Source organism: Leptodactylus fuscus, chromosome 1, assembly GCF_031893055.1.
Source record: "Leptodactylus fuscus isolate aLepFus1 chromosome 1, aLepFus1.hap2, whole genome shotgun sequence".
Taxonomy (NCBI): domain Eukaryota; kingdom Metazoa; phylum Chordata; class Amphibia; order Anura; family Leptodactylidae; genus Leptodactylus; species Leptodactylus fuscus.
In genome coordinates, this window is record NC_134265.1 from 322471162 (window position 1) to 322494546 (window position 23385).

General features: G+C 43.6%; 1 protein-coding gene across 1 annotated transcript in view; it reads right to left on the reverse strand.

Annotated features, from left to right (window-relative positions):
• The window catches only part of ARAP2 (ArfGAP with RhoGAP domain, ankyrin repeat and PH domain 2), a 198232-nt gene that overhangs the window by 174650 nt on the left and 197 nt on the right, over positions 1-23385 (reverse strand). The window contains exon 2 of the mRNA XM_075260332.1: positions 15061-15826. Within this exon, the coding sequence (XP_075116433.1) occupies positions 15061-15743 (683 nt within the window). The 5' untranslated portion in view covers positions 15744-15826. The remainder of the gene's footprint in view (positions 1-15060; positions 15827-23385) is intronic.

Consider the following 23385-nt stretch of genomic DNA (forward strand, 5'->3'; position numbering starts at 1 on the left):
AAGCTTGTCAGTGTAACGTGGCACTGACGGGCTCAATCGCCGCAACCCAGCTTTCCCAGGATCCTGAATGGAATACACTGTCAGTGTATTCCCGTATACCCGATATATACCCCGATACCCGTTCCAACGGTGTGCCCCCCCACCTTCACCCCAGAAATACCCTGCAAGTCCCCTAGCAATAGAATTGGGGCTATATACACCCACTATTTTTACTACTGGTATACAGTGCCATTGTCTGACTGGGAATTCAAAGAATATATTGGGAATACAAATACCCTCATTTCTTGCTACTGCCATATAGTGCCAGTGTCTGACTGGGAATTCAAAGAATATATTGGGGTTACGTGCACCCACAATTTTTACTACTGGTATACAGTGCCATTGTCTGACTGGGAATTCAAAGAATATATTGGGAATACAAATACCCTCATTTCTTGCTACTGCCATATAGTGCCAGTGTCTGACTGGGAATTCAAAGAATATATTGGGGTTACGTGCACCCACAATTTTTACTACTGGTATACAGTGCCATTGTCTGACTGGGAATTCAAAGAATATATTGGGAATACAAATACCCTCATTTCTTGCTACTGCCATATAGTGCCAGTGTCTGACTGGGAATTCAAAGAATATATTGGGGTTACGTGCACCCACAATTTTTACTACTGGTATACAGTGCCATTGTCTGACTGGGAATTCAAAGAATATATTGGGGTTATAAATACCCTCATTTCTTGCTACTGCCATATAGTGCCAGTTTCTGACTGGTAATTCAAAGAATATATTGGGGTTACGTGCACCCACAATTTTTACTACTGGTATACAGTGCCATTGTCTGACTGGGAATTCAAAGAATATATTGGGAATACAAATACCCTCATTTCTTGCTACTGCCATATAGTGCCAGTGTCTGACTGGGAATTCAAAGAATATATTGGGGTTACGTGCACCCACAATTTTTACTACTGGTATACAGTGCCATTGTCTGACTGGGAATTCAAAGAATATATTGGGAATACAAATACCCTCATTTCTTGCTACTGCCATATAGTGCCAGTTTCTGACTGGTAATTCAAAGAATATATTGGGGTTACGTGCACCCACAATTTTTACTACTGGTATACAGTGCCATTGTCTGACTGGGAATTCAAAGAGTATATTGGGAATACAAATACCCTCATTTCTTGCTACTGCCATATAGTGCCAGTGTCTGACTGGGAATTCAAAGAATATATTGGGGTTACGTGCACCCACAATTTTTACTACTGGTATACAGTGCCATTGTCTGACTGGGAATTCAAAGAATATATTGGGGTTATAAATACCCTCATTTCTTGCTACTGCCATATAGTGCCAGTTTCTGACTGGTAATTCAAAGAATATATTGGGGTTACGTGCACCCACAATTTTTACTACTGGTATACAGTGCCATTGTCTGACTGGGAATTCAAAGAATATATTGGGAATACAAATACCCTCATTTCTTGCTACTGCCATATAGTGCCAGTGTCTGACTGGGAATTCAAAGAATATATTGGGAATACAAATACCCTCATTTCTTGCTACTGCCATATAGTGCCAGTTTCTGACTGGTAATTCAAAGAATATATTGGGGTTACGTGCACCCACAATTTTTACTACTGGTATACAGTGCCAATTTCTAACTAGGAATTCAAAATGCGCAAGGCTCCCGGAAAGGGACGTGGACGAGGCCGTGGGCGAGGTCGGGGGAATGGTTCTGGGGAGCAAGGTAGCAGTGAAGCCACAGGGCGTCCCGTGCCTACTCCTGTGGGGCAGCAAGCATTGCGCCACTCCACAGTGCCAGGGTTGCTTGCCACATTAACTAAACTGCAGGGTACAAACCTTAGTAGGCCCGAGAACCAGGAACAGGTCTTGCAATGGCTGTCAGAGAACGCTTACAGCACATTGTCCAGCAGCCAGTCAGACTCTGCCTCCTCTCCTCCTATTACCCAACAGTCTTGTCTTCCTTCCTCCCAAAATTCCGAAGCTTTACAGAACAATAACCCAAACTGTCCCTGCTCCCCAGAGCTGTTCTCCGCTCCTTTCATTGTCCCTCAACCTGCCTCTCCACGTCACGATTCCACGAACCTAACAGAGGAGCATCTGTGTCCAGATGCTCAAACACTAGAGTCTCCTCCATCTCCGTTCGATTTGGTGGTGGATGACCAGCAACCCACCCTCATCGACGATGATGTGACGCAGTTGCCGTCAGGGCATCCAGTTGACCGGCGCATTGTGCGGGAGGAGGAGATGAGACAGGAGTTGGAAGAGGAAGTGGTGGATGATGAGGACACTGACCCGACCTGGACAGGGGGGATGTCAAGCGGGGAAAGTAGTGTGGATGTTGAGGCAGGTGCAGCACCAAAAAGGGTAGCTAGAGGCAGAGGCAGAGGTCAGCAGCTTAGGCGAAGCCAGGCCACACCCGGAATCTCCCAAGATGTTCCAGTTCGTACCCAGCCCCGAAAAACTCCCACCTCGAGGGCACGTTTCTCGAAGTTGTGGAGTTTTTTCAAGGAATGCGCCGAGGACAGATATAGTGTTGTCTGCACAATTTGCCTCTCGAAATTGATTAGGGGCTCTGAGAAGAGCAACCTGTCCACGACTTCAATGCGCCGTCATTTGGAATCCAAGCACTGGAATCAGTGGCAGGCAGCAACGGCAGGACAAAGGCCGCCTGCCGTTCACGCCACTGCCACTGCCTCTGCCACTGCCTCTGCCTCTGCCACTGCCACTGCTGACTGTGCTGGCGATGCACTCCAGAGGACGAGCCAGGACACCACTTCATCTGCCTCCGCCACTTTGTTGACTTCTACCTCATCCTCCCCTGGTCCTGTCTTATCTCCTTCTCCTGCACCATCAAAGGCACCATCAGGCGTTTCTTTACAACAACCCACCATCTCTCAGACATTGGAGCAGCGGCAGAAATACACTGCTAACCACCCACACGCGCAAGCCTTGAACGCCAACATCGCTAAACTGCTGGCCCAGGAGATGTTGGCGTTCCGGCTTGTTGAAACTCCCGCCTTCCTGGACCTGATGGCAACTGCGGCACCTCGCTATGCCGTCCCTAGCCGTCACTACTTCTCCCGGTGTGCCGTCCCCGCCTTGCACCAGCACGTGTCACTCAACATCAGGCGGGCCCTTAGTTCCGCGCTTTGCACAAAGGTCCACTTGACCACCGACGCGTGGACAAGTGCATGCGGACAGGGACGCTACATTTCACTGACGGCACACTGGGTGAATGTAGTTGAGGCTGGGACTGCTTCCCAAACTGGCCCGGTGTACCTCGTCTCCCCGCCTAACATTCCTGGCAGGGACACGAGAAGAACACCCCCCTCCTCCTCCTCCTCTACCGCCTCCTCCTCCGCCACCGCCTCCTCCTCCGCCACCGCCTCCTCCTCCGCTGTTAGATTGACCCCAGCTACGAGTTGGAAACGTTGCAGCACTGGCGTTGGTAGACGTCAGCAGGCTGTGCTGAAGCTGATCAGCTTGGGGGACAGACAGCACACTGCCTCCGAGGTGAGGGATGCCCTCCTCGATGAGACGGCAATATGGTTTGAGCCGCTGCACCTGGGCCCAGGCATGGTCGTTTGTGATAACGGCCGGAACCTGGTAGCAGCTCTGGAGCTTGCCGGACTCCAACATGTTCCATGCCTGGCCCACGTCTTCAACCTAGTGGTGCAACGTTTCCTAAAGAGCTACCCCAATGTTCCAGAGCTACTGGTGAAAGTGCGGCGCATGTGCGCCCACTTTCGCAAGTCGACAGTAGCCGCTGCTAGCTTAAAATCTCTCCAGCAACGCCTGCATGTGCCACAACACCGGCTTTTGTGCGACGTCCCCACACGCTGGAACTCAACGTTTCAGATGTTGAATAGAGTGGTTGAGCAGCAGAGACCTTTGATGGAATACCAGCTACAAAACCCTAGGGTGCCACAAAGTCAGCTGCCTCAGTTTCACATCCATGAGTGGCCATGGATGAGAGACCTTTGTGACATCCTACGGGTCTTTGAGGAGTCCACAAGGAGGGTGAGCTCTGAGGATGCGATGGTGAGCCTTACAATCCCGCTCTTGTGTGTTCTGAGAGAATCCCTGATTGACATCAGGAATAACTCAGATCACACAGAGGAGTTAGGGATAGCATCCGATCCGTCACAGCTGGAGAGTAGGTCCACACATCTGTCCGCTTCACTGCGTTTAATGGAGGAGGAGGAGGAGGAGGAGGAAGAAGAGTTGTCCGATGATGTGATGGTGATACAGGAGGCTTCCGGGCAACTTCGAATCGTCCCATTGTTGCAGCGCGGATGGGTAGACATGGAGGATGAGGAGGAAATGGAGATTGAACTTTCCGGTGGGGCCAGAGGAGTCATGCCAACTAACACTGTGACAGACATGGCTGAGTTCATGTTGGGGTGCTTTACAACCGACAAGCGTATTGTCAAAATCATGGAGGACAACCAGTACTGGATCTTTGCTATCCTTGACCCCCGGTATAAAAACAACATCTCGTCTTTTATTCCGGTAGAGGGGAGGGCCAATCGCATCAATGCTTGCCACAGGCAATTGGTGCAGAATATGATGGAGATGTTTACAGCATGTGACGTTGGCGGCAGGGAGGGCAGTTCCTCCAGTAGGCAACCAAGTTCTCACCGGTCCACACAAACGAGGGGCACACTGTCTAAGGTCTGGGACACCTTGATGGCACCCCCTCGCCAAAGTGCCGCCACGGAGGGTCCTAGTGTCACCAGGCGTGAGAAGTATAGGCGCATGTTGCGGGAATACCTTTCCGACCACAGCCCTGTCCTCTCCGACCCCTCTGCGCCCTACACGTATTGGGTGTCGAAGTTGGACCTGTGGCTTGAACTTGCCCTATATGCCTTGGAGGTGCTGTCCTGTCCTGCCGCCAGCGTCCTATCTGAGAGGGTGTTCAGTGCAGCCGGTGGCATCATCACTGACAAGCGCACCCGTCTGTCAGCTGAGAGTGCCGACCGGCTCACTTTGATAAAAATGAACCACCACTGGATAGAGCCTTCATTTTTGTGCCCACCTGTGTAAAGCACCCCAACATGAAACTCCATGTCTGTACTCAACCTCTCCAATTCCTCCGCATCCTCATACTCATCCACCATAAGCGTTGCACAATTCTGCTAATACTAGGCTCCCTCCAACATGATTTCCCCCAACTCTGCTGGTTAGAGGCTCCCTCCACCCTGATTTCCACCAACTCTGCTGGTTAGAGGCTCCCTCCACCCTGCTTTCCCACAACTCTGCCGGTTAGAGGCTCCCTCCACCATGAATTTGCCCAAACTGGGCTGGTTAGAGGCTCCCTCCACCATGAATTGGTCCAAACTGGGTTTTTTAGAGGCTCCCTCCACCATGAATTGGTCCAAACTGGGGTTTTTAGAGGCTCCCTCCACCATGAATTGGTCCAAACTGGGCTGTTTAGCGGCTCCCTCCACCATTAATTGGTCCAAACTGGGCTGGTTAGAGGCTCCCTCCACCATGAATTTGCCCAAACTGGGCTGGTTAGAGGCTCCCTCCACCATGAATTTGCCCAAACTGGGCTGGTTAGAGGCTCCCTCCACCATGAATTGGTCCAAACTGGGTTTTTTAGAGGCTCCCTCCACCATGAATTTGCCCAAACTGGGCTGTTTAGAGGCTCCCTCCACCATGAATTGGTCCAAACTGGGCTGTTTAGAGGTTCCCTCCACCATTAATTGGTCCAAACTGGGCTGGTTAGAGGCTCCCTCCACCATGAATTTCCCAAAACTTGGCTGTTTAGAGGCTCCCTCCACCATTAATTGGTCCAAACTGGGCTGGTTAGAGGCTCCCTCCACCATGAATTTGCCCAAACTGGGCTGTTTAGAGGCTCCCTCCACCATGAATTGGTCCAAACTGGGTTTTTTAGAGGCTCCCTCCACCATGAATTGGTCCAAACTGGGCTGTTTAGAGGCTCCCTCCACCATGAATTTGCCCAAACTGGGCTGTTTAGCGGCTCCCTCCACCATTAATTGGTCCAAACTGGGCTGTTTAGAGGCTCCCTCCACCATGAATTTGCCCAAACTGGGCTGTTTAGAGGCTCCCTCCACCATGAATTTGCCCAAACTGGGCTGGTTAGAGGCTCCCTCCACCATGAATTGGTCCAAACTGGGGTTTTTAGAGGCTCCCTCCACCATGAATTGGTCCAAACTTGGCTGTTTAGAGGCTCCCTCCACCATGAATTGGTCCAAACTGGGGTGGTTAGAGGCTCCCTCCACCATTAATTGGTCCAAACTGGGCTGGTTAGAGGCTCCCTCCACCATTAATTGGTCCAAACTGGGCTGGTTAGAGGCTTTCTCCACCATGAATTGGTCCAAACTGGGGTTTTTAGAGGCTCCCTCCACCATGAATTGGTCCAAACTTGGCTGTTTAGAGGCTCCCTCCACCATTAATTGGTCCAAACTGGGCTGGTTAGAGGCTCCCTCCACCATGAATTGGTCCAAACTGGGTTTTTTAGAGGCTCCCTCCACCATGAATTTGCCCAAACTGGGCTGTTTAGAGGCTCCCTCCACCATGAATTGGTCCAAACTGGGCTGTTTAGAGGCTCCCTCCACCATGAATTTGCCCAAACTGGGCTGTTTAGAGGCTCCCTCCACCATGAATTGGTCCAAACTGGGCTGTTTAGAGGCTCCCTCCACCATTAATTGGTCCAAACTGGGCTGGTTAGAGGCTCCCTCCACCATGAATTGGTCCAAACTGGGTTTTTTAGAGGCTCCCTCCACCATGAATTGGTCCAAACTGGGGTTTTTAGAGGCTCCCTCCACCATGAATTGGTCCAAACTGGGCTGTTTAGCGGCTCCCTCCACCATTAATTGGTCCAAACTGGGCTGGTTAGAGGCTCCCTCCACCATGAATTTGCCCAAACTGGGCTGTTTAGAGGCTCCCTCCACCATGAATTTGCCCAAACTGGGCTGGTTAGAGGCTCCCTCCACCATGAATTGGTCCAAACTGGGGTTTTTAGAGGCTCCCTCCACCATGAATTGGTCCAAACTTGGCTGTTTAGAGGCTCCCTCCACCATTAATTGGTCCAAACTGGGCTGGTTAGAGGCTCCCTCCACCATGAATTGGTCCAAACTGGGTTTTTTAGAGGCTCCCTCCACCATGAATTGGTCCAAACTGGGCTGGTTAGAGGCTCCCTCCACCATGAATTTCCCAAAACTTGGCTGTTTAGAGGCTCCCTCCACCATTAATTGGTCCAAACTGGGCTGGTTAGAGGCTCCCTCCACCATGAATTTGCCCAAACTGGGCTGTTTAGAGGCTCCCTCCACCATGAATTGGTCCAAACTGGGTTTTTTAGAGGCTCCCTCCACCATGAATTGGTCCAAACTGGGCTGTTTAGAGGCTCCCTCCACCATGAATTTGCCCAAACTGGGCTGGTTAGAGGCTCCCTCCACCATGAATTGGTCCAAACTGGGGTTTTTAGAGGCTCCCTCCACCATGAATTGGTCCAAACTTGGCTGTTTAGAGGCTCCCTCCACCATGAATTGGTCCAAACTGGGGTGGTTAGAGGCTCCCTCCACCATTAATTGGTCCAAACTGGGCTGGTTAGAGGCTCCCTCCACCATTAATTGGTCCAAACTGGGCTGGTTAGAGGCTCCCTCCACCATTAATTGGTCCAAACTGGGCTGGTTAGAGGCTCCCTCCACCATTAATTGGTCCAAACTGGGCTGGTTAGAGGCTCCCTCCACCATGAATTTGCCCAAACTGGGCTGGTTAGAGGCTCCCTCCACCATGAATTGGTCCAAACTGGGTTTTTTAGAGGCTCCCTCCACCATGAATTTGCCCAAACTGGGCTGGTTAGAGGCTCCCTCCACCATGAATTTGCCCAAACTGGGCTGGTTAGAGGCTCCCTCCACCATGAATTGGTCCAAACTGGGTTTTTTAGAGGCTCCCTCCACCATGAATTTGCCCAAACTGGGCTGGTTAGAGGCTCCCTCCACCATGAATTGGTCCAAACTGGGGTTTTTAGAGGCTCCCTCCACCATGAATTTGCCCAAACTGGGGTGTTTAGAGGTTCCCTCCACCATGAATTTGCCCAAACTCTGCTGGTTAGAGGCTCAATCCACCCTGATTTTCAAAACAAATGTTGGTGCCAACCTCAACTTACTACAAGGGCCAAATTCACTGCTGGTGACAAGCTCTCCTCACTGCAAGTGCCAAATACACATGTTTCAAGGTGTTTTCCTACTGTCAGAGAGGTGGTATTGAGTGTGTAAAGTGTGTAGTTGTTAGGCTGTGATGTTGGGGTAATAGAGGGTCTTTGGTGTGTTAGATGCCCCCAGACATGCTTCCCCTGCTGTCCCAGTGTCATTCCAGAGGTGTTGGCATCATTTCCTGGGGTGTCATAGTGGACTTGGTGACCCTCCAGACACGGATTTGGGTTTCCCCCTTAACGAGTATCTGTTCCCCATAGACTATAATGGGGTTCGAAACCCATTCGAACACACGAACATTGAGCGGCTGTTCGAATCGAATTTCGAACCTCGAACATTTTAGTGTTCGCTCATCTCTATTTATAACCAAACAACTCAATTTTTGTTTCCAAAATGAAGCTGCCTTGTCCAAATGTGCTTTTTCATACCTCAGGCAACTCTATTTGTGGCGTACGTGCAGAAACGGCTTCTTTCTCATCACTCTCCCATACAGCTTCTATTTGTGCAAAGTGCGCTGTATAGTTGACCGATGCACAGTGACACCATCTGCAGCAAGATGATGCTGCAGCTCTTTGGAGGTGGTCTGTGGATTGTCCTTGACTGTTCTCACCATTCTTCTTCTCTGCCTTTCTGATATTTTTCTGGGCCTGCCACTTCTGGGCTTAACAAGAACTGTCCCTGTGGTCTTCCATTTCCTTACTATGTTCCTCACAGTGGAAACTGACAGGTTAAATCTCTGAGACAACGTTTTGTATCCTTCCCCTGAACAACTATGTTGAACAATCTTTGTTTTCAGATCATTTGAGAGTTGTTTTGAGTAGCCCATGATGCCACTCTTCAGAGGAGATTCAAATAGGAGATCAACTTGCAATTGGCCACCTTAAATAAATTTTCTTATGATTGGATACATCTGGCTATGAAGTTCAAAGCTCACTGAGGTTACAAAACCAATTTTGTGCTTCAGTAAGTCAGTAAAAAGTAGTTAGGGGAATTCAAATCAATAAAATGATAAGGGTGCCCATACTTTTGCACCGGTCAAATTTTGGTTTAATGCATATTGCACATTTTCTGTTAGTACAATAAACCTCATTTCAATCCTGAAATATTACTGTGTCCATCAGTTATTAGATATATCAAACTGAAATGGCTGTTGCAAACACCAAAATATTTAGAACAAAAAATGATTAAGATTAATAGGGGTGCCCAAACTTTTTCATAGGACTGTATGAAATGGAATTTAGCTGTGAACTAGCCATACATATATTATATATGAAGGATTGGCTGAGAACATAAAGCCTTTAGGAGCCTGTTAACAATCCCCAAAGACTGAAATTGGGGAAAAGCCACTACTAGGAATTGTTTATTTCCCACTTCCCAATTGAAGTACCCACACACATTGGGGTAAATGTATTAAGACTAGTATATCACATTAACTGGCAACCTCTTTGTAAATGTGTTGGACATCCCAGTGCACAAATGAAAATGTTGGGTAGGAAATCATGCTAGAAAACTGGAGTGAGTTTTAATAAATCAGCCCGTCCGATACCCCTCCTGCACTGTTCATACACTGTCTACCAATAAGTATTTGGACACCTGTGGTCCAAGCAGCACGAGCGGCAATTACATCCGCAACCCTCTGGTGCATTTCCACAAGTCCTTGTATGACGGCTCAGAGGTGCCTGGGCTGTGAGCAGGCCAGTCCAGTCGGTTAACCTGATTTTCACCATACCAAGCCATGGTAGACCTTGCTACAGCAGGTGGTGTCATCCTGGAAGTAACATTGGTCTGACCCATAGAACTGCCATAATATAGGAAGCACACTGTTATCTAAAATAATGCAATAGGCGTCAGCGTTGAGTTTACCATGCACTAGGAACAAGGGTCCCAGTCCATACCAAGAGAAACACCCCAAGACCATAACTCCACCTCCGCCGAACTTTACTGGTTGTCCAAATACTGGTACACTTGGTAGACAGTGTATTTGAAGAATGAGGTGGGAAGATCTGGGTGCCAAATGTGAGCCTCAGTATTATCCTCCTAGACCAGAAAACTGGTGTAGAGGGAATGATGAATTGGATATGCATGTTTATGGTGGAGTTAGGGGGGGCTTCTGTGAAATCAGCATTTTAATACACATACATATCTAATGCATATAGAATTGCTTTAGGTTTGTGCTCAACATGTCTGGGTGTTATCTTTTTCATTATAGCAGAGACAGGAACATTAGATCACCTAGGTTGCTTTGCACAGAACATTTACCCAAGTGCTGACGCTCCCTGGCACAATGCTTCAAGGCTCCTCTTTAGAAAAAGGAGCGGAGATGCTCTTTAAAAAGAGATGTGTAAACCTGTTAAAATGTTTTCACATAGGTTCGAGAAAAGAACAGTTTCGTATTATTTTCAGCAAGCCTTAGAGATGAGAGTTATGAGCATGAAAATAATCATTTTGTGCAATGTAGAAAGGGGAATTATGAGTCATAAGAGAAAATGGTGTCTGGAAATGTGAATTGCAGAACAAAATTGCAGCAGGATTTTAGGTACAGGGGGTTGTTTTGCATAAAACAGCATAAGGAGTTGGAGAAGTAAACAAATTTAACAGCTAGACTTCTCTTTTCCTCTGCTATTGTGCATTAAGATATAAAAAAATAGTTGATGATTCCGGCAATTCCTTGACAAATTTAGTTCCAGATTTGAAGAGTCACTTTATTTAATAGGTGACAGCAAGAAAGATAGATAGATAGATAGATAGATAGATAGATAGATAGATAGATATAGATAGATTTTATGTCTACAGTTGCTATGTAAACGTATACATATCTATGGTAACAGACTACAAATAAACACTTTGTAGTCTGCAGTCATAATCCCATCCATCTGTCACCTACTGCTTAATAGCCCACCAAAATTATGTTTTATGCAAAAATAGGCCTGCAGAGTAGCAATAGACATAAAATGGTAGGGAATTAAAATGAATAATCTTTGCAAAGCCTCTTTTAGATGCAATAGAGCAATAAAAAGGATTGGGAAATTGGGCAAAGCCAATTTTTCCCATGATAAAAACATTCTGATTTATCGTTAAAAGGTTTGTACAGCAAGTAAAGTTTTTGACTAACGTCTCAAATTGGCGCAAAAAAGTAAAAGACACAATACAACTCATTTGTAACTGATCACTCCTATTAGTATAGAGGGATCCAGTAGGAGACTCTTGGTGTGTGAATGTAGGGTCCCCGCCCGTGATACACTTGAAGAAACAAACGTCACACTTGGATTGTGCTGTAATTATCGCTTTTTTATTCACCCCTATGTGAATAAAAAAGCAATTATTACAGCACAATCCAAGTGTGACATTTGTTTCTTCAAGTGATCACTCCTATTGTGATGCTCCTCAAATTTGCAGTTGTCTCTTCTTCTTGGTCCCTCTTGATTAGAGATGAGCGAACACTAAAATGTCTGAACGGATTTCGAACCCCATTATAGTCTATGGGGGGAAATGCTCGTTTCAGGGGTAGGCAACATTCGATAAAATTATACTTACTAAGTCCACGAGTGACGGTCGGGCTGGATCCTCCGTGCAGTCTTCTCCTGGCGCAGCATCCCCGCGTCTTCTTCCAGCTGGAATTCACTCTGCCTAGGCATCGGGGCCTAGGCAGAGTTGACTGCGCTTGCGCGGTCGGCTCTGCCCGGTCCGATGCCTGAGCAGAGCCGACTGCGCATGCGAGGGCATGCCCGGATGCCTAGGCAGAGTGAATTCCAGCCGGAAGATGCCGCGGGGACTCCGCACGGAGAAGACTTCTAAAGGTAAGAGAAGAACTAGCGTTGATTGGCAGAATGTATAGCATTCTGCCAATCAACGCTGGTTCCGCATCGAACCTTAAACTTCGAACAGCTAGTAGTGTTCGATCGAGTACGAGTTTCTCGAATACCGTAGTATTCGATCGAACACCTACTCGATCGAACACTACTCGCTCATCTCTACTCTTGATACATTGGAATTCACCATCCTCAGCCAATTTCCGGCCTCAATGAATGGCCGAGTGAAATTTCCTGTTTGTTAAGAGTGACCAAGTAATAGAGTTTGCTATCGGGAGGGGAAGATGAGGAGCCATGGAATGGATGGCTTTTCTTAAAAAAAATGTACCTACAAGACAAACCCTCAAGTCAATGAGGCCTATTGTGGCTATGGCCATTTTAGTACTTCTGAAACTTTTTGCAGTTGTTTTTACAGACCATTGGGCAGTTTTAAGTGAACTCTAGAAGGTAACACATAGCATTGAAGACATACTTGTAATGGTAGAAGTAGGCAGATCTGAGTGGAAGGCTAAAACAAAACATTTATCCATCCAGCTCTGCCTATGAACATGCCGTGCTGATCCAAAGCACATCAAAAATGCCACAAGGTAGAAGCCAAGATTCCCAATTTTATGAGAAAAAGTCCTATGTGTCATTTAGAATAAATCCCTGGATCAACACAGTCTTTGGCTATATGAGATTTATGTTAATATGCTTGACCATGACAATCCATACTTATCAGATATTCTGCCTGAAGGAGAAAATAGGAACATACAAAAAATAATACACTTGGGAAACATCAAAGTGGAATAACAAGGGATCTATCACCAGTCCTATTTTACTGAACACTCCTGTTTCCTATGAAATAATTTTGGAGCATTGAGCCAACTCTCAGTTTTTCATCCTGAATATTTATCAATTATTGACAAGTGGTTGTTACCATTCCCTTGGGAAACAGTTGTGTCCCTACACAGTCTATCACTGCCAAAATCGATTGGAGAGTGGTAAACTGTGGATGGACATACTTCGAACTGGTAACGCCCATTTGTCAATGTATTCATCATTTTCTAAAATAACAAGGAACAACACAAACAAATGGAGAAGTATTTGCTAAAATAGACAGTCAGGGTAAAACTTTTGTGTTTCACCACCCACAAAACACTATTATACTCAGAGTATACCCGGAGTATAGTAAGGGTAGACCCCGTGAACATGAGTAAATATAAGAAAGAGTTATAGTCACCTTCCCTCACCTCTCCTGAGTGTCTGTTAGTCCCCAGATGTCCTCTTCAGGCCTCTGTCAGCCTCTGACTGATGTCATGCACCTTGTGATGTCAGAGGATGGAAGAGGCCTGAAGAGGACATCGGGTAACCAATGGATGCTGCAAAGATGCCCAGAAGATGTGAGGAAGGATAAGTATAATGCTTTGTTATTTTTACTCACCTTCCCTTTGCCTCCGTTTATTATGCTCTGAAGTCTGGGAACACTCCAGAGTATAATAATAGTACTTCTGGTTTGTGCCAAACAACTTCAACCCAAAACAAAGTGGAAAGACTGAACTGAACAAATACTCATCGAAATGAGTTTCATGAGGTTCTTCCATCAACAACCATTACAAACAAATTATATCAAGGATATCATCAATAACAGGAAAGTTTGTAAAAAATATCACTTTTGGGAAATTCTTTGCATATAAAGTAGACATTTTCCTAAATCTCTTATGCTAAAAATGATAACAAACCTCATCACATTGGGGCATGCCATTTCTATATTTAAAACATGTCTACTTTATTCCAGAAACAGTACCAAACCTGTCCACCGTTTTTTGTATTTCAGCTCAGCCCCATTCACGTCAATGACACTAAGCTACAATATCAAACACAACCTCTGTGATAATGTAGCTCATCTTAATTGACATGAATGGGGCTGAGCTGAAATACAAAAACCAGTGGACAGGTGCTGCTTCTGAAAGAAAGCAGAGTAAAGGGATGCAAATCAATCCTCTTCTACCACTACTTTTTGGAAGGTAGGTACCTCTAGGCACATGTCTGATGTACACAGGACATAACTTGGTATATTAACTGAGCCAGTAAATCTCTGCAGCTGTTTTGGCTAGACTGAATTGGTTGAGTAGATGGGAAGCTGGAGTCACATTTTTCTAATCCTATGCAACTCTATTAAGGTAAGATCCAACCATTAAATGAATATCTCATATTAACAAACTAAAGAAGCCTCCTACAGGCCCATTCTCACAAAACGAGATCAAGCTACCAAAAGATAAAAATTGAAGAGCCATTCGATACAGATCCAATGGCTGCATCTATTTATGCCATCCTCAAAGACAAGGGAAATGCTTTCCCACCAAGCAAAAGCTTTCCATGATATTGACTTTTATGGAAGCAAAATTGATTAAAGAATGATAAACCAGAAAATAGGTCTTCTACCTCATTTACCTGCTCATTTATCATTACAATGGCCTTAAATGAACTTTCATCCTTTCATTAGCTCTAATTCAGGTAATTACTAGAGATCAGCCGATCCGAACAGCACGCTCCATAGAAATGAATGGATGCACCTAGTACTTCCACTTTGACGGCGGCCGGCCGCTTATCCCCCCATGTGCCGGCTACGTCCATTCATTTCTATGCGAGTGTGCTGTTCGGATCGGCTGATCCGAACAGTACTCGCTCATCTCTAGTAATTACTCTACTTTCTCATTACCAATTCAGTTCTATTTTGCATCATGCTATCAAAGCCCTTCACAGCCCTTCACAGGCTACAATCCACAACACAAACCAATTGGTAGCCACATATATAGGTGTATATATATAGGTATATATACCTTACTGTTTTGAAAAGATGATCATCTTGTGACATTCTATAGTATCTGAACATGTCCACCATTAGTACAAGTAAGGAAGAACACATCTTGTGGTTTTCTAAATAACTTGACCTCAACTCATCGGCTGTACCCATAATTACATTGTATTTGGGGACCTTAAATGACAGATTTCTAGTTTATAATCTCAGTGGTTACTCAATTGCTAAAAATGTAACTTACAAATTAAAAGATGTATTATTAGCAAAAACTGGTAAATCTGGGACAGGTCTATTCCTTAATATGAATGATCTTGTTGGAACTGTCTTCCCTCGTATTTTCTTTATCCCATCCATATTCATTTCTTGATATATTTCATTATCAACCATAGCTCCTTGGAACTCAAAAAAGTTTCCAGAGTCTTCTTGTTCTGTATAATCCAGTTTTTCATCACAACTTTCAACTGAGTATTTTTCTTGGCATACTTGGTATTTTTTCGACAGAGATTTATCTTGGTCAAAGTGTTCTAAAGGCCAGTAAATATTGTCACCGATTTTGTTAGGCATCCCACAATCCACTGCTGTGGTTGTACTACATTCCATTGAAAAATCATTCAGTTCTGATTCTTTCCCAAGTTCTAGTTTACCATTGTCATTAGTCAATAAGGTGCCTTCACTTGTCTTTGGTTTTCCATTATTAGGATGTTCAGAATCTCCACATTCCAATTCATCTTGTATCTTCTTGAGAATTCTCTTCCTATGTCCCGTAAGTGAGACTCCCATTTCCTGCAATATTTCATGATTTAATTCTGCACAGTCTGAAACTGTCCTATAACCTAATATCCTGAAGAGTGTGTGATAAATTTCCAAATGAATGTCATTTAGCATTTGGTCAACCGGATATCTGTTTTTATGGTTGGTAGCCATTATTGAATTTGGAAATTATAATATGCATAATTGGTAGATGACTGTGGTTAAAAGGTGAGACCTTTTTGGCGAGGTGTCAATGCCTAAAAAAAAAAAAAAAAAGACAGTGAATTATCACAAACTGCAAGCTATCCTAACATATGAAAAGCATAACTGGAAACACAGAACTGGACATATAATAATAATAATAATAATAATAATAATAATAATAATAATAATAACAAATATATATATATATATATATATATATATATATATATATATATATATATATATATAGCAGAACGATACTTTTTAAAACTAGATGTTTCAATGATGTAAAGAAGTTATAGGAGTTGTCAAGGGTGAAGCTAGGAGGTGCAGAATTAGCAATCCCTATTGGGCCCTTGACCCTACGGAAGTCCATGCCACAAAAAAATATACCAATACTCTAATTGATACAACAAACAGAAGATACCTCTGGGGGATTGTAGACGTCATAACTCCCCAAGTGGTTTGATCTGGTCCTGCTGGCTTCCCCTTCCTCCCAAGAGATGGTCAAAACAGTGCTGGCATGATGGAGGGAAGAGTCCTGGAAAGTGAGCTGACTTGTCTTAAAAATCAACCTATAACTTGTCCTTTTCCATCATAGCTTCTTAAATACAAAAGGACAATCTCTTGGTGCTGTATACTTTGTCTACCAATAAATATTTGGACACCCATGCAAATGAAGATACAGTATCTGTGGTTGTGATGTACGTCACACCTTCCGCCATTAAATAGAAAACAGCTTTGGCATTAGTTACAAGCAAGATGCCACCATGTGCAGAGTTGTCCGATTTCAAGAAAGGGATAATTGTCGGGTACCGCAGAAATGGTTCATCCTTAAGGGACATAGCAAGCGAACTGAATTACCCAAAATCAATAGTGGCCTATGTGATTACGAAGTGGAAGTTGAACAGTGATTGTTGGAATGTGCCCCGAGTTGGCAGACCCCCAAAACCGGGAGATAGAGACTGACGGGTGCTGACCAGAGAAACTGCACCCAACTGATGGCTCACATACACCAGGAGTTTCAACAGGCATCAGGAGTATTGTGTCGCTCAATCCCATCTATAAGGAAGTATCTGTTGGGGTCTACCCACTATTAAATAGGAATAAATGTGGTTTTTCGATTCTACCACAGGTGGCCAAATACTTATTGGTAGACAATGTATGTCAGGTAAATGGGGATGAATTTACTATATGTAGTAGGAGCTTATATAATAAGATCTTTCCTCATTCATACAGTAATCATACACTATATAGGCAGTGTGAACATGGCCTAACTGTAAAATGAGTGAGACAGATTTTGTAGTATGAAATGGATTCTTTCAAAGTGTGTTAAGCTTCTGTTTTAGTATAAAAAATATTACATAATAAAACATAATCTACTTCAGCAGCTTCAGAGAAGAAATAATAGGCTAGTTTTGGCAAGCGACGCTTGTTTCGATAACTTACTTCTTAGTCAAACTTCTGTAATTGTGTTGAGCTATTTTTATAGGATAATATCATCCAAAATGCTAAAGAGAACAGGCACAATTCAGCTATTATATTAAAGATTAACATTCCACGTTAACAAAGGTGTGATTTTGGGTAAATTATGTGTAAATATATTCTCATTCTAATTGTTACTAAAGAGAGTCTATCACCACTTACTTCTAAACCACTTATGTGTTGTAGGCTCGCTAAATGGCATAGAGAACAGAATTTTAGTGTGTCAAATTGTATCTTGCTGCTGAGAAATCCATATGTTTATTACTTATGCATATTAGCTGTTTGGTGCACTTAGGGCGGAGCTTACATCTGTTGGCGCATCCTAGTACTTCCCCCTAAAACAAAAAAGATTGATATGTCCAATGGACAGTGATTTACAGCAATCACAAAAGGAGATGTTGCTCTTTGACACAAGTAAGTTATGTTCACTATGTCACTAACCAGCCCTGTAACAGTATATGAGTGGGTTTAAAGCAGATTTGGTGGTAGTGACCTCGCTTTAATCCCAAATAGTTGAAAATGACACCTGTATTATGTTAAAGAAGTTGTTCCAGTAAAAACACTTATCCCTTATCTACAAGATAGGAGATAAGTGTCAGATCGCTGGAGATCTGATCGCAGAGATCAGTAGAAAAGGGGCCTGAAAGTCCCAATGAAGCCTTCCTATGAATAAATCTCCAGTGGGCTTGCATAACTAGTGCTCCATTCACTGCTATGAGGCTACTGCAGATTACAGTCCCCGCAGCCTCATGGAAGTGAATAGAGATCTGGCCATGCAAGTGCTCTAGTGTTTTATTCACATGGGACTTTTGAGCCTCCATTCTTCTGATCACTGGAGGTCCCAGTGTAACCCTATTTTACAACCTTTAATGGAAGCAAAGCTATTTGAACTTAAAGGTGTTTTCCGGGCAGAAAATCTTTTTTTTTTTTTTTTTTTATAAGAAAGGTCTGTTAGTGCTAGTAATAGCTTAATAAGTACAGCCACATACCATTAGCAGTGTTAGGAGTGATTTCTGAGTGTCTCTGGTTGCTGCTGCATCCTCTGCCTTTGTTTATTTGGTGTTAGCTTCCTGCTGTCCAGCTTCCTGTGTAGCTGCTACACTAACTCCCTCTCACTCAGTCCACCCTCTCACTCCTACACTCCCCTTCCCTGTCTCACTAGCCTAGTGATCCAGCCCATTACTAGCCCTTCCCACCCTTCCTGTCTCACTAAGCCTAGTGATCCCGCACATTACTAGCCCTCTCACCATTCCTATCTCCCTAGCTAACTTATTCCACCCATTACTAGAAGACAGGAAGAGGGGAGGAGCCGTTCTTGGACAAAGGAAGGCTTGGTAAGTATTGATGGGGATAAGGGAGAAGAGAGAGTAATGATGACGTTCTGTTTCAGAAGCGGTGAAATGGAACATCACTGGATTATCAGAAAGTGTCCCTGGAGCGGTCATGTGATATGGGTAATTATAGATTGTTTTAATTGAAGTAAATTGGAAATTAGGCAGGAGGAAGGTGATTTAGTTTAGGGGTTAATTTTTAGTTTATCCTTGACAATCACTTTAATTTCCATGGAGGTCAATGAGAGGTATGGAAATGGTGTAGCAGAGCAGCACCATAGTTAAGGAAACAATATTTTTAGCACATTTTCTGTAGCTGCCATTTATATCTATGGGCGTTAGGTGGGGGGAGGGAGTTTAGTTTAGGGGTTGATTCTCAGTTTATCCTGGACAACCCCTTCAAGTCAAGAATTGATGCTAACACAGTCATGGAAGTATTGATTTCTGACCTCCGTAAAGGTAACCTTTGCCATTTTAGGGTATATGGGTGTAATGAGGCAGACTAAAGAGCCACTTTATAAAGTATGTTTTGGCTTTTACAGACTCAGTTTATTCATGGAAAACATGTCTGGGCTGTTTGGAATTTTTAAAATGAAATATATAATAAAAGATGAAAAGACTGCCTAGATATGGTTTGCTCTGGCAATAATAGTTGATGCAAGACAATCCTTTTAACTACTGTACCACAAAGATTGGTGTACAAATGTACAAAATAAATGATCATATCCCATTGAGGACCATTGACAATAGTGGTAGGTATGGTCTGATTATTACATCAACAGTTATGTAATGTATTAATGTTTTATTTCCCTATAACTTTGCTTAAAGGGATACTCCACCTAAAACAAGTTTCAAATGGAGCTCTACAACAAATACATTTCATGTGTTTTTCTTCCTCCATCTTTTGGAGTATGTAGCACCCATATTTGTACCAATGTCTCTGTATGATGAAATTGTATGGACTGTAGTATACAAGTTTTTCATAAGTGGGTTGGAAAGTTTTATCACAGTTACTACTGCAGATACATAAATTGTATATGGGATGGCAGTGCAGCCATCCTGACTGAATACTTAGCTTATTTACCTCTCTTTAATCTCTACGTAATAGTCTCTATCAGCGGTGAACTCAAGTGGTGGATAAGTTCAGTTTGGGCCCCCTATACAATGTATCCTTATAACTATCAGCCATATCTCATCCCTATATTTGGGCAGCATTTACATTCCTTTTCTTATCATCATTAAGATTTGTTCACAAAATATCTGCCAGCACACAAACGTCCCATCATTCCTATTGGTACCCCTACATAGCAATCATTCCCCATTTTGTGCCATAACCTTCCCCACAGAATCCCTCCTTGACACTATGCTGCTGAGCTGACCAACTGCTATTTTCCCTATTGAAACCAATAGGGAAAAAAAGCAGCCCATTCATTTCAATGGGGAGCACACGTATGCCGGCTCCCATTGAAATGAATGGGATCTGCTTTGTACGCGCTGATTCTGAACGTGTTTTACGTTCAGAATCAGCTCAGCGTATACTTAGTGTGAATGCACCCAGAGGTTATTTTCCTTTTTTATGACAGATGTGACTGCGTATCATAAATCTCACTTCCGCTCCACAGACAGCAGAAGTTATACATTTACAATGCAGAGACTGCCAGCCATCAAAGGAAAACAGAAAGGAGATCAAAGATTGTTATCCAGCCCTATTGTTTTGAGGACAATCTGTGGGCCCCCTTGGCTTCTGGACCCGGTCTCAGCTGCAACCACTACAAACACATTATTACACCAGTGGTCTCTATCTAGTTCTCTGTAACCATAACTTGTTTAGGAAATGATAAGAGGGTCAGTAATTGCAATCTCCTACCAGCAGACAGAGATTGCACTTGCTCTAACTGTCCATGTGATGTTGTACTGAGACATCAGGGGATTAATAGCAAAACATAGAGAAAGGGGCATCAGAAGCAGACAGTAGGCTGCACTACAAGAAGTGTAAGTACAATATACATGAGAGAAACGCAGAACGTGATAGGCAGTCAGGTGGAGGGGTGCAGAGATGATAAGATTGGTTTCTGATGGAGTGTTTAGTGTAAGTGCTACTGGTTTGTTTGCTGGATGCATGTTCTTTAACCATGATATGCATGTAGTTGAAATATTAATTTCCAATCTGAAGTCACATCTTGCCAATAGAACATAATTCCATATGGAAACAAATGCAGATGAGGCAGGGCTAAGTTTATTGTTTGGAATAAGCAATCCAAAACCCATATCTGGTAGCTTGTATTTTACATCAAACAAGTAGTACTGAACTTGCAGGTCAAAATGTACAGTATATAGGATATCCATTTGTAAAGTGCAAATATAACTAATTATACGGGTTTGCACTTTAGAGCAACTTATTTGTATTCACAGGATAGGAAGACACCCCTGTTCTCGTGATTGGTGGGGATTATAATGGGGGACCCTGCTGGATAGAGGATAAATTACATGCATGGGAATTACAATGAAATGACCTGTCAGAACATGACAAACATTCAGAGTTCTGTAGAATTTTTACCTTAAAGTGTTAAAAATCTTACTGGGTTGATTGTTGAACTCCAAGATGAGTTTATGTGCAGTTTTTGTAAGGGCAAATATGAGTCAATCCAATAGTAGAGAAGCCCCTTTGGGTGCACACTTGGTTATGTACTTGGGGCCTAAAAGTGTCGTAACCTCAAAAACTGTTGCAACTTGTAAGATAGTTTGAAGTCTGCTGTCTCAAACCATGAGTAACCATCCAGTTATCTGCTGTGTCTGTCTATGCTACAGTCAAATGTTCTTCTGTAGTCAGGAGACTGTTTATTTGTGAAGACTGAGTGAAGGATACATCTGTGAGGGTAATGTTACATGGTCCACTTAGCTATGACCCTGCCTGCAACCTCAAGTCAGAAAGGGCTCCCTCTTTAGATTAGCACCCTGCATCTTGAGTATTGCAGACATTTTTAGAGATTTGGAGAATATGGCACACTGTTAAACAGGAAGATGGCCCCAGCAAGGAAGAAACAGATAGAGCTCCAGCTGCAGTGCAAACGCTCCTAAGACCTGTGCCTCCAGTATCTGGAATCTGTTTTGATGTACCCCGTTCTACCTAAGTAAAAACAATTAACTTGATGCCTACCATCATGGACTCTCCAACCACCATAAGGCTCAGGCAGACTTACTACAACTAAGACCCGTTTCAAGAGAACATTAATACCACCATCAGATACCTTGTTCCCCCTCAGCACTGCACAAGCCTAGGACAAGCGTTAGAGGACCTAGTTGATATTTTTTCTATAGTGATCTCAGCGAATACTACCCAACATACTGGCCTTCTACTGAACAGACTATTGCAGAAGTAATAATACAAACTCTATATAGTAGTGCAGGACAGCAGTGGCATTCATCTTTTACTGCTTAAAGGGGTTTTCCCAACTCACCCATTCACCAACTTGCAGGCTGTATGCTCTGCTCACTTCCTGGTTTTCTCTGTAAATTGGTGGGCGGGGTTTCACTTGCTGTTTCCCAGACAAAGTCAGCTCTGCTAGCTCTCTTCATAGCAGTACATGTTTACAGTCAGTAATGAGGGATGGTTGCAAATAAATTAGCACAGTATCACTGGAAGATGCACAATATGAAGCTGATGTAGTAGAGCTGGATTTGATAGGTGATGAGAATCTCAAATTTAAACACTACAGGACCAAGAGTCAGCTTGCAATAAACTCAGTTTTAGGTCTGTGTTTACATACAGAGGTAACAGACTCCCTGCCTCAGCCCTTATCAGCAAAATTCAATTAGCAGACTGATAACTGGAAGATGGAGATAAATAGCTCAGAAATACAAGCTGCTCGAGCACAAGCACTCAGCTCCCCCTCCCCCCTATGAGAGCAGGAGCTACATCACTTGACCTAGGCAGAGAAATAAGTTCATCCCCAGGTCCATGGTTATGGAAATGCAGTGTAAACAATGAAGTGAATAATCTCAGTTAGCGGCCAAACAAAGCAGTTTTGCTTAAGCAATGTATTTAGGAAAAGTCTTAAATCCACATAAGCTAGCAGTATAGATAGGATCCTTCAGATGGGACAACCCCTTTAAGAACAGGATAGAAAACAAAAGCATCCTTATTGACCTGCTCACCAGCAGTGCAGGATTCAGATTACTTTTCAGCTCCTCCTGTCAGTGAAAAACAGGAAGGGACAGGGAGCAGGGTAATATGCTCATCCATGTACTGTATACCTTACTAGCTGTTTGATATAACCTAGAACAATGTAGTCAGTGAGTTCACAATTGCATATGCATCAATAGATAACTTGGTATCCATGCATTAGTAAGACCCTTACTATTATCAGCTATGGATACTAAATACAGGGGATGTCTGTGGTGGGACAAGCTTAATCGCTTATCTAAGATCATTGACAAGGGACAATGATCATACCTTTATCAGGTCTGCTGTGTACTCTTTATACATCTGTATTACATATACATGTAGCCATCTTCAACATGAATCTGATAAGTTGTTATACCATTGAACCTAGTGTAAAAACATTAAGTTAGTGATTATCAGCTGTTTACTTAACACATAAAAAGTCATGTTAAATTTGGCTACATCTATACCCTAAACCCCTTTCCCAACAGACAAGAAGATAAAAATTATAATAGAGACTAAACTAAAAACTTAGAGCATGTGTAAGTGCCCTGTTCTTAAGACAGTCTGCCACTTGTAGCAATCTTAACGTATAGTCATGAATACAGTTGTGGTTCAGTTTAGACTTTCCATA